This window comes from Boleophthalmus pectinirostris, unplaced genomic scaffold (genome assembly GCF_026225935.1).
Source record: "Boleophthalmus pectinirostris isolate CB_2022bp ecotype Guang Dong unplaced genomic scaffold, ASM2622593v1 HiC_scaffold_20, whole genome shotgun sequence".
NCBI lineage: Eukaryota > Metazoa > Chordata > Actinopteri > Gobiiformes > Gobiidae > Boleophthalmus > Boleophthalmus pectinirostris.
The window spans coordinates 22,670,652-22,683,793 of record NW_026571153.1 but is presented as its reverse complement, the minus strand read 5'-3'; the positions used below and the strand labels follow the sequence as shown (position 1 = coordinate 22,683,793).

Genomic DNA, 13,142 nt, shown 5'->3' with positions numbered 1-13,142 from the left:
GGTATTTTATCTTTTTATCTTCATGGAGACCAGACCAGGCCAAGTTACAAGTCAGATCCGTGGAGAGACATCCCTGCTCACAGTCAAATGAATGTTTTTTTTTTTAGGAATTTCTGTGCTATAAAACCACCTGTAACTGAATAAATGTAAGGTAAAGCTGTTTGATGTCATACTGTGGAACATTCCAGGTAGAGCAATCTCTATCTCGACTATATCTCAACAATAGATAGCAAATATCTACCAAGAAATCAACATGTTCCAAATACTAAAAATGCATTAACCATCATTACTCATTGTCACTTGTCTCTTTGTCTCTGTAATTGTAGCTTTAGTGTGGGGTGTCTCCAGGGGCATGGTTGATTCATCTGTGACCACATTCACAGTGTACAAGAGCCTCCTGTGTTTTAAATCTGCGCCTTGGATACAGCACAGTGATGTGGAAGAAAATGCATAAATCATATTTTCTTCTTAGTCAGTGAATCCCCCATAAACAAGTGTCAAAGGGTCCAAAGTCTGAGTGGAAGTGGGTGGGAGAGGACACTAAAACTATTATGTTTTTCTAGAATTGTTCTCCACTTTGGTCTTCAGATAAACAAATGAATCACACATGAGTCAGGAGTCATTGTTACCACACAATAAGGTAGTCTTGAATTGAATTGAATTGAAATTGATTTAGATAAGGAATAGACCCGATACTCAATACAGATTCCAATACCACAATGATGATGAAAAACACAAATTATTTAGACAACAGAACAGGATTTTCAACATTAAATCATTATACTTTTTCTAACCATTTGGTCTTATATCTGCGCAATTCCTCACTCATCCAGGTAGGGTCCATAATTGTCCATGGGTGTAAACTAGTCTGTGGTCTTATACTTTTTCTGATACAGCTCAAGATTATTCTAAAGCCATTCAGGAAAGGTTCATTTCTATCCTGAGAATCTGACTTTTTTAATATCATTACTTGTTCAAATGAGTATCTAGTTTCGATTCCAGTTGTATTTGAAGGCAAAATATAACTCTTCCGTTACAACAGAGTCATGTAAAGTCAAGTTCTTGCGAAATTAAGTGTGGTGCAACAGTACTTATTTACCCATACCCATTTTGTCCATGTATTTATAAGTTCTCTCAAATTAAAGCTCTTATATTCCTCATAGCTTATATTTAAGCCATGTTATAATACCGTTACCTCATCAACAACAAACCTGAAGTTGGAGTTTTGATTTATTCACACATGTTTGAGTAACCCTTTATTAGTCTGTCTACATCTCCAAAGCTCAAAATGCTTACTTCCACCATGTGATGTCATGAAATGGTACTTTTAAAGTTAACAGCTAACTTTTGCCATGATACTGTTTGTCACCCAAATGATTCTAGTGAAGGTGTATGGAGTTTAAAAACACAGTGGAGCACCTGAATTAGCACATAACATCACAAGGTGGAACAGTGTTTTCTGTTTGAGAGCAGAAGCAGGATTTGTGTGTTAAACATTTGCTTAATTCACACGTCTCCAGGTATGTTTGTGATGAGGAAACAACATTATGACATAGATCAGACCCAAAAGACATCTTAACCCAGATCAGACAATGCATGGCAAAGGCATGAGCTGGATTCCTTATTGATCCTGGAAGAGCAGGCGTTTTAAATCCTTCAGCTGTTCAGACTTGGGGTTAAATATAGCTCCTCGTATTCGGTTTCAAAATATAATTATACTTGTTTGACTTACACATTAAAAATAGTATATAGTGTTTACATTTATATAGCCAGGATCCTTAAATTGTAGTTATTGTTGTTATAGAGGGGGAATTTTACTTCTATGGGGTATAAATTGCTAACACAACATATTTAGATCACCATATTACCTTTTATTGTTTTGAAAATGCTTTATTCGCAGAAAACAATGTATTCACGTGTTTAATAGGTTTCGCTTTCACGTACCTTTTACTCTCTGTTGCTAAGTCATTTCCCCTTCAGAGCGTTATCACAACACAATCCGCGTGCATCTCGCCAATGAAACTACTACACATCACCTCAGGTTTGTCAAGTTGCTGTGTACAGTTTTGTTTCATGGTTTTGTATGTTTATAGAAAATTGTCCTTGTGGTTGGAGTATTGGGCAGCATCTTACAGCTATACGTAAGGAGGGTTTGAATAGGGCCTGGGAGAGATCACTAAATTACTCAAACATGCATGGATGATATCTAAAATCTCTTGCAGGATAAAGGAACAACATTATAGTAGAAAGCTACACCAAAAAGAATATACTCAGAAATTTCAATATAAATAAATATTACATTGCATTGTGTTTTGTTTTTTTAGCAGATAAACCCGCAGTGACGGTCAAGAACGATGATGGCACACACAGCAGCCATGACTTCACAGCATTCGCCCTGGTGCCCACCTTCTTCCTCTTGGGTCTGATCGGAGTCATCATCTGCCACGTGCTGAAGAGGAAGGGCTACCGCTGCACCACCGAGGCCGAAGATGAAGAAAAACCTGTGCAACATGAGTGCAACGGGCTGGAGCAAGACCTGGAGATGGGAGGTATGCAAGCTGTGAAATAGAGTAGGGTTTAATTAGTTGATTAAAGTGTCCATATTACACTATTTTCTGATCTCTTATAATGTTGTTTCCTCATCACAAACATAACTGGAGTTTTATTTAGTTTCATTCACACATGTTTAACACACATACTCTGTATATATTGGTCTGAGTTCTTCTCTCAAATAGAAAACACACTTTTCACTGTAATCATCTGGATAATTTAAGATCTGGAATTTGCTATCTCTACTGAACTAAAAGTAAAAGGTAGCAGTTAACTTGAAAACTATAGTTTTACGACATCACAAGGTTGAATGGAGCATTTTGAGCTTTGGACACAGGTTATAAAAATAATTTAATCACAGTGGCATCAAAAAGTGGTACCATTGAAAGTTAGTACGAACCTAAAAGCTTGTGGACACAGTGATAAGTTTCAGCATTTGTGGATTTTCTGTTTGGAGATGTCCTTTGAAACCTTTGCAGCTTCAGTAGCCCCCATTGGCCCCCCCCCCTCGGAGGATTCTCTGTGACACGTGATGGATCTGTGACAGCTTCAGAATCATTAACAGATGCAGACCACATGCATGATACTGTTTGTGAAAGTCTAATGAGAAAGAAACAGGCCTATCGTCACTTGTTTCTGTTTTGTAGTTTTGCCATTATTCAAATAGTTAGTAGATGTTAGCACTTAATGCTGATGTATATTGATTAGTTTAAAGGTGCACAGTGTAACTTCTTGGTTGGGGGTCTGTCACCTGCTTGTTTCTGTGGATATGTCATTGCTCTGTCTGGAATGTTCCAGTGTGACATTAAACAGCTGTATTTTGCATTTATTCCATTATAGATGGTTTTATAGCTAAAAAAAAATACCTAGGAAAATGGGCATTCTGACTGTGAGCAGGATCGCCTCTCCACAGATCTGACCTGTAACTTGGGATTTGGTCTCCATGAACGATAGAAAGGGTTAGTACTACTCTGTGGAAGAAACCAGACTAAGCAATAACATTTCAATGCAGAAAAGAAATTGTTGGACCCTCTACCAGAAAAGTTAGACAATGCACCTTTATTTTATTTTACAAATATGCTACTAACGGTGAAACTTTTAAATTACTATCTGGGTGTCTAGAGGCAAAAACCCCCAGAAATGTACAGTTAGGCTCTTGTCTTAATCTCATAATACCACAGAATGTTGTCTACTCTAGTCCAGATTAAGGTCTTATATTACTCAATATTGATTCTTGTGATCTTTAAGCAATGTTAGAATGTTGTTATCGCCTCAAAAAACCTGAAGTACCTGAAGTTGTGAGTAACCATTTATTACTAGTCTGTGTACATCTCCAAAGCTCAAAATGTTCTGTTTCACCTTGTGATGTCATGAATTTTTGAAATTAATGGCTACCTATTACCCTTTCTTCACTCGAGATTGGTAATTCCAGGGCTGAGATCATCCAAATGATTCTAGTAAAGGTGTATGCAGTTTACACACACAATGGAGCACTTCCTGTTTTTCAACATGGCATCACAAATTGGAACAAGGTGTGAATGAAACAAAATACTGAACTCATTTTGATAAGGAAACATAGAGCAGGAAATAATGTAATATGGGCTCTTTAAAGGCACACTATGTAACTTTTAGATTTGTCACCTGCTTGTTTCTATGGAGATGACAATGCTCTGCCTGAAATGTTCCACAGTATGACATTGAATAGCTCTACCTTACAGTTATTCAATTAAAGGTGGTTTTAGAGTTCAAAAATACATAAAAAACAGACTTTCTGACTGTGAGCGGAGTTGCCTCTCCACAGATCTGACCTACAACTTGACCTGGTTTGGTCTCCATGAAGACAGAAAGGTTTAATTCCATACTGTGAAACAGTCCAGACAAAGCAAAAACTCCTCCATGGAAATAAATATTTGACGGACCCTCCACCGGAAAAGTACAATGCACCTTTACACCTGCAAATTTACCCAACCATCACTTCATTCCATGTATCCATATCTTTCAATTACGAAATACAAGGAATTCCAACTTGTCTGCAATAGTTCAGGTTATCCTTATCAGCATCACCTATGTTCAAACTGAAGTAACTTTCCACAATGTTTTCTTATATAGACATTAATCACCAAAACACACCCCGGGATTAGAGTTAAATCTTTGAATAAATAAAATCCATCTGTGTCTAAGCCTGTTTACAACTGCTTCCAATGTAATGTGTTCTAATTTGAAGTCCAATGCTAACTTTCACGTGCATTTACAAATGATTCACCAGTACATTCAGGTCATGTGATTTGGAGTCAGTTTGCATGTGGTCAGTACTTGTAGCCTCCTGCACACTAATCACTATGGTAACAAATTCCTACCCCAGAGACAAAGTTTTTTTTCTTTTATAATTTAGTTTTTTGTTCCATAGAATAGTCCCATGTAATAAAATGCTGGTTGTTATGACGCAGTTAGGGGCGTGTGAGCTGAGGTGAAGACAGCTCAGATTAACACAAAAAAGATTGTAATCTGCAGGAAGTGGGGCATAAAAGGTTGTGGCGTTTTTGTAGTGGTGAACTTTTATCATATACACCAATGTAACGGAAAACCAAAATAATTTACAAGGCTTTGTTTTATTATTATATATATTTTTTTACATCTGAGCTACAGTGTAGGGTAGTTCCTATATAATATATTTTGTGAATGCTGGACTTTGGGAGCAGAATTGATACTCTGTGGTGACATCGCGCTGGGAGTGTTGTACATGTCTTTATGGTGGAATGTTCAGCAGTTACCACACACAGACATTAGCAAACACTGTCAAAAAGATTTCAGATTGTCTGAAAAAACACATTTAAACACATTTTCAGTAGCCTGTGACCAATACAAGCATTCATGTTTCTGTTGAGGTGTTTGATTTTCAACAAAAATGGTGAGAATGTAAAACTACTGGCTAATGCTAGACAGTATGTTTATTTAAAAGCACAAATCATCTCCTCTGTTATAGTTCCAGTTAAGTCAGTTCTTTATGGTCATATTGTGTTTAAACTAAAGCTCAGATTAAAGTCTCACAGAGCAGACAGAGCAGAGCATATACAGTTAGCTTCACACCCCCTGGGAATTTTAATGACATCAGCTGCAAAGTATCTGAGATATTCTTGTATGAAATATTTCATGTTTAAAATGCACGTAATAAACAACTATATGAGCATTAAGACGACTGGAATCTGAAATGCTAAATCAATGCAGAAAACCCACGCATTTCAGAACATGTTTGTTCAGCTCTAAACTACAGGTACAGCCACATTTTTGTATAAAAATAAAATGATATTATGTTCTTTGCAGAGGACACTCTATTGTCAATATAATTACAGTCTTTACGATTTGATAATTGTAGTAACTGTCTAATTAGTGACTTGCTCTTGATCTAAGATGTGCACTTACTGACAATAATAGCTTAAAGTGAAAGTGAGGGTGCAGAAATAATGAAGTATATATGAGCCTACAGTGGCACAAGGCATCCTTTTATTGAGTCATTTTGTTGAATACAGTTTTTGAAGTAAATATGTCATTTATCATTGCCTCTACTCATCAAAAAGGAAGGATTAGATTAAATAAAGTTACTCCTTTGAATTTAAATGTTTGAGAAATTCCATGATTAATATTTATGATAATACAACTAGCAAAAAGTATAATTCAGCTTCTCTAACTGGCCCATGTGAAAGGTACTGTTACTATTACACTATTTTAAAATGTACTGTTCACATGTTTACTTGTTTAACCCTTCTCTCAAACAGAAAACACTCTGTTCCACCTTGTGATGTCATGTGGTAATATAGGAAGTGCTCTGCTTTGTTTTTAAACTCCATACATATATCACTAGAATAGTTTGGATAATTTCAGCTCTCTACTGAACTAAAGGTAAAAGGTAGCTGTTAACTTGAAAACTACTGCTTCATGACATCACAAGGTAGAGGCATTTTGAGCTTTGGAGATGTTGACAGGCTAAAACACATGTTTGAGTAATCCTTCATGATTACTCAAATGTGTGAATGAAAGAAAACACAACTCAAGGTATGTTTTTGAGGAGTTAACAACATTCTAACATGACTTAAAGCTCACGAAATTCAGACTCTGAAGACTGTGGGGACAAAACTAAGCAATGGAAGGACTCTACAGTCTGCTTTATTAATGGTAAGCACTGAATAAATACAGTGCTTGAAGCTTTATTTGGGCATGACACTCACATCCTGAAACTATTGCCTTGTACCTTGTTAATTATTACACCGCTCATAGTAATTCCTGTAATACACTTGTGTTTTCCTTTAGAGGTTTTGTCATTGTCCTTTCAGCAGGCTCCAGGCCCAGCCCTCTTTCTCATGTGGAAACAAAGGACTCAGAAATAGTGAAACCTCATGACGTTGTGTGTGATCAGGTTGCATTGTGGCTTGGCTTCTTGTATGTTGACTTTTGGCCATGTTTTGTCATGTTTTTAAAGTGGTACTAAACAGCTAAACTCCACCCACACAACTACATTTCAGGTATAGCTGCTTAATTGGTACCTATTTATTTTATTTTATTTTTGTTTTATTTATTTGATAGGGATAGTGCATATTAAAGAACATCTGTAATTACAGTTTAAATATGCCATATTATATCAAAACTGCGCAGAAAACAATTACAAAATACAATACAGTTATAAAGAGATATAACAAAACAGTAAAAGGCCAGATTAAAAGATTTCACAGACTTGGTTTTCCACAGTTTAAAGGTCCTATAATGCAAAATTGACTCCTGAGAGCTTTAAAACATGTTATACATTTGTTACCTCATCACTGACCTGAAGTTGAGCTTTGTTTCATTCACGCATGTTTGCATAACCTGTTTATTATTAGTCTGTCGACATCTCCAAAACTCAAAATAATCTGCTCTTCCTTGTGATGTCATGAAGCAGTAGTTTTCAGCAGTTGCCTTTTACCTTTTTGTTCAGTAGAGATGGAAAATTCCAGGGTTGAAATCATCATATGAGGTTTTACTCATGGAACACTTCCTGTATCACTACATGACATCACAAGGTGGAAGGTTAATGAAACAAAACATAACTTCAGGTATGTTTGTGATGAGAAAACAGCATTGTAAAATAGATCAGAAAACAGCTCAATATGTGCCCTTTAAGGACCTGGAGGACTAATGCTGCATTTATGTGATCTCGGAAACTCTGCTCTGACCTCCAACTTGGAAAAATGGGAATGAATGCAAACTCGAGTCAGAATTTCGACTCGGAAACTTGTGCTGAAGCCTTGGAAGTTTACATTACCGTGACAGGAGTTCGTTTGGGATTGGAAAATAGTGCGGTGACAAACTGAAAGGGATCTTGTTTTACACTGATGGTTCTACTTTACAAATTAAACCTATTTATGCCAAAATTCAATTAAGTAGTAATACAACTTTTGCAACAAAAAATAATAATTTTATCCCACTGACTGTATAAATGGACACAGCTAACCCACAAGCTGCCATGTTCCAAATAGGACATGAGCATGGGCACGCTTCCAGCTCCAATCACACTATGGTTGTCAACACACTTCCTTAGTCCACTTTTTATACAGTCTACAGTCACAGTAAGTATGTCACACCAGCTACAGGGGGTTTTGCACAACTTTCAAATGGAGATCACATAAACGCAGCACAATGAAAAGAGTGAGGTGGGAGAAGAGGTGGGATCTGGAGCTATAAGGAACTTTATGATTGGTCGAAAAGGTCTCTACACTTCAATCTCTGCCCCTGCAGCCAAGTGTTTGTATCAGAAACTCCTAGCTGTAATCAGGGCAGTCATACGTGACGTTACCAACTACTTGAAATCGCAGAGACCACTGACACCAAATACACTGTTGAGTAGCAAAAGTGCATTTATTGTTTAGTTTAGGAACGCACTGAACCAACATTTTCACTTCTGATACGATTATGACACTATAGCTTTAAGTATCTGCCGAAACTGCTGTAAGTGCAGAGACTAAAAAGTATTTAGTTCCTTTAAATAAAAATAAAATAAGACTGATCCAAATGTGTTACATAGCTGTTACCTACCTCTCAAGTAACAACAGAAAAAGTTTATGTAAATATTAAATAAAAGCTCAAACGTTATGAGGCTTTCTAGGTCGTCTATACCCAGTAAATAGTCTTATTACATCATTGTATACTAGTATGTCCAACTAAGATATCGACTGAACTGATATTTGTAAGGGATATCTTACAAATATATAACTTTTTTTTTGCGCCCCCTGGCTGCAGGATCTAGAGGCTGCCTCTCTATATTTTGGGGTCAACTCCAGTTGATAGTCTTGTCAATTATGTCTGTACTTTGTTTTTGTTGTATGTGCTGATGTTGCAGAGGGTTTTATTTTTTTATTTATGTAATGATCCAGATAGTTAGTGTCCCAGATTCCAGACAGTTAGTATAAGTTTCCAGATTCCAGATAGTTAGTAGTAAAAAAGATAATTATGTCACAGGTCTTAAGACCAAAGCTTAGCTTTGTGTTGCATTTTTTGTATGAAAAGCACTCTATAAATAAAGTTTGATTGATTGATTGATCTGATCAAGCAAATATTTCAGTATCGGCACTGATATCAGATACTAGTATCAGATCGGTGTGTCCTTAATTTTGTTTCACTTCAACTCAACTGCACATTTGGTATGATGCTAGTTTTGAAACAGTAAATTGTATGAAGGAACAGGATGTGATAGGAAGTGCCTGTCGGTGTATGTGCTAAATAAAGCTTGCAAATTACAGCTGATCAGAAGTAGGCCAGGCTCATGTCTGGACTGTGACAGTTACACAGAGCTGGGTCACATTTAAATAGTAGTTAAATAGTAGAACATGGATCTTGGACAATATGACCAAGGGAGATAGCTAGGCTCCCTGACTGACTACCTAAACAAGTAACTAAGGCAAACCTAATGCAACCAGATCACTCTGTCTGCAAGGCTTTGTAAATAAATTGTGTTTTTTTTGGTCAAATGTTGTGATTCATGTCAAGATTCAGTTCACTGTGTGCATTTTAAACAGAGAGAAGAATGAAATGTGAATTGCAATATACTAATTAAATGACTCTTGAGAGCTTTAAGACATGTTAGAATATTGTTACCTCCTCAAAAACATATCTGCAGTTGTGTTTTGTTTCATTCCCACATGTTTGAGTAATCCTTTATTATTAGTCTTTCTACATTTCCAAAGCTCAAAATGCTCTGTTCCACCTTGGAATGTTTTGAAGTGGTAGTTTTATTTAAAAGCTCCTTTTACCTTTTGTTCAGCAGAGAATAGCAATTTCAGGGTCTGAAATCATCCAAATGATTCTACTGAAGGTGTACAGAGTTTAAAAACACAGTGGAACACTTCCTGTATTACTAAGAGAGTGTTTTTTGTTTGCGAGAAGTACTCTACACCTAAATATGCAGGGTTTGTGTTTTAAACATGTGTGAAATTAAACAACTCCATCTATGTTTGTAATGAGGAAACTACATTGTATCTTAGCATAAAAAAATGTAATATGGGCTTTTAAGTGTTGTGATTCATGTTTTCAAATCCGGATTCAATTCACTGTATGCATTTTAAACAGAGAGAAGAATGAAATATGTGTTGCTATTTCCGTATGGGTTAGCAAATTCCACAAAAAGAGAAAGAGTTTGTGGTTTAATAATTGTAACATTTCAAATTGCAGTTTCAATGTGACTGCAATATAATGTACGGACTTACTGACTCTTTTGAACGGTCACAGTGGGGTCTATAAATGTCCAAAACTTCCTTCTCTATAAATTTCCTGGTTAATAAGGTATTGTGCTATTATAATTGTAAGATAATGTCTGTTTTTGTTTCTTGCAGAGTTGAATGACACCTTCAGTGATAACAATGACACCGTCGGGCAGATCGTCCACTACATTATGAAAAATGAAGGTAATTTTTGCTCACAAAATACAAAAATAAATAATACAAATACAAATAAAGTAAAGAAAAATAGCAGATAGTGTTGACACAGTGGCAAGGTTTGAAAATTTTGTATCAACTCTTAACAACATTGCATTACATTTACTGTATATCACACAGTGGTATACAGTCTTTTTTGTATTTTGTATGAACATTATAGTAAAATGGAAAAAGGGAGTATGTTGTTTGTGTGTACGGGAAATAGTAATGAATCAGATTTTTCCTGTGTAAGGCCTCCATTAACAATACTTGGAATTGTTTCATTGTTATTTCGGTTCAAGCAGGTTAATTCAATCAGGTCTCAAGCCAAGGAAACGCTGCCACCTAGAGGTCACTACGACACAGTTACAGGACTGTCAAAATTTGTTAGTGGTGAAAGAGAACGTCAAACACGTGGCTACTATAATGTTTAATGGATATGTGGCCTGTTACTGTTGGCATTATGAAATGTAAATGAAATGTAAACTGTGGTGTGGGTGCTTAAATATGGCAGGATTATGTGGTCTGTTGAGAAAATAAACTGCTTGGTTAAACTTTTTGAACTGGAGATATACATTTAAAAATAAAGTAAAATCTACACATCATTTTTAGAGAGTATTTCACCTATTGACAGATTTTTTTTTAAAAAAAGATCATATATTTCACAAAATGGATTCTTGAGAACTTTAGGCCATGTTATAATTTTGTTATATCCACAAAAACATGTCTAAAGTTGTGTTTTGTGTCATTCACACATGTTTGAGCAATCCATTATTATTAGTCTGTGTACAGCTCCAAAACTCAAAATACTTTGCTCCATCTTGTGATGTCATGAAGTGGTAGTTTTCCTCTTTTGTTTAGTAGAGATTGGCAATTTCAGGGTTGAAATTATCCAAAAGATTCTAGTGAAAGTATATATAGTTTACAAACACAGTGGAGCACTTCCTCTGTTACCACATGAAATCACAAGGTTTTAAGTTTGAGAGAGGAACTCAGCCTAAATATGCAGAGTTTTTATGTTAAATATGTGTGAATGAAACAAAACATAACTCCCAGGTATGTTTGTGATGAAAAAACGTTATAACCCAGAATCAGAATATACAACAATATACGCCCTTTTAAAACAAATATTTAATTCATGTCATTTCTAATTTGAACTTGTTTGTGAAATGTGATACCGTTCTTACTATCATAACATCATTCAAATTGACAATGACCACGACAATACAAGTCTTAATACTCAGCGTGCGTCAGACATGAAGAGGAAGCCAGTTACAAAAATAAAAGCACGACAAAATCTGTGATCTAAAAATAACTAGGACAAACAACTGTCACACTGGATCCTCTTATGAAAGGGCTCTGGTTACAGCTGGATTGAGAAAGATTGTAACATGTAATAACACTGTACAATTCACCGTTCACCTCCATGACTCATCGACACCTCCCTCTGCCCAGAGCATGCAAAATCTGTGTGTGCGTATGTGTGTGTGTATTAAAATGTCTGTGCCAACCTACTTTTTTTTTCAAGTCAGTGAACGCATCTGGCCCTTAGGTAAATATGGCCCTAGGAGGAAAAATTATGCAAATCCTGGGAAGGTGGAAGAGAAAGGGAGACTCAAGAATGGCTATAAGTACAATCGACTGAAAATAATAGTATAAGTGTGTTTTTAGGTGTTCAGCATTAAATCGTGGTACGTTCTTTTATATTACCATGCGGCCTTGTATCTGTGTAATCTCTCAGTTGTCCATAGGTTCATAGTGGTCCATGGGCGTATACTAATCTATGTGCTCTTATACTTGTTCCGATACAGGTCAAGAAAGACTAATTTTTGTCTTGTGAATGTGACTTTTTTAGTATCGATACCTGCTTAAATAAGTATCTAGTTTCGATATGAGTTTTAATATCTATTAGTATCTGATTTTTGATGCTTGTGACAACCCTATTACATATACAACTACTTACTAATACTAGTACAATGAATACCACTGACTAAAACATATACAGCACTAATGTTCATTCTTTGTGTATATGTAATAAGAAGTATTTAGTGAGGTATTTAGTTGTTTTTTTGTTTCATTCACACATGTTTAACACACACACACCATGCCTAGTTCTTCTTTCAAACTTTTTTTTTTTTTTTTTTTTATTTTATTGAAAGACAAAGTGTATACATCCAGCAGTGCGCAAAGACCTGTGATTACCATCCAAACAATTCCATCGTACAACATGTACAAACAAATCAAAATAAAAAGTAAAATAACAAAAAGAAAGGAGGAGAAATAAAAGAGGACAGGAAAGGGGGAAATGCTATACATTCACACTAGGGGGGTCAGAGTTCAAGTGAAAACATTCAGAGCTGTACAGATCTCCACAGTCTCGAGTGCCTTCTGTTTCTTGGAGAATTTAATTGAAAGAATGTATTGTTTGAAACTATTGTAGAAAGCAACAAAGGTTGGCCTCTTACCAGAAAATTTACATGAGTGGATATGATACTTTGACATTAATAATAATAGATTAATTAGGTAGACCGAATTTTTTTGTAATTGAGAATCAAACAAGCCAAACAATACATTCTTCCAATGCAAAATAAAGTGTTTATCAATGTAATTGTGAATATAGTCACACAATTTCTGCCAAAAAATTACTACAGTTTG

At 35.7% G+C, this 13,142-nt stretch overlaps 1 protein-coding gene across 2 annotated transcripts in view; it reads left to right on the top strand.

The window, feature by feature from the left end:
- rell1 (RELT like 1) overlaps positions 1–13,142 on the top strand; it is a 36,631-nt gene that overhangs the window by 5,897 nt on the left and 17,592 nt on the right. Inside the window, exons 2-3 of one of the 2 annotated variants that reach the window (XM_020922044.2) lie at positions 2,325–2,549; positions 10,407–10,478. In XM_020922044.2, the coding sequence (XP_020777703.2) occupies positions 2,325–2,549; positions 10,407–10,478 (297 nt within the window). The remainder of the gene's footprint in view (positions 1–2,324; positions 2,550–10,406; positions 10,479–13,142) is intronic. The other variant, XM_020922045.2, reaches the window with a different exon arrangement.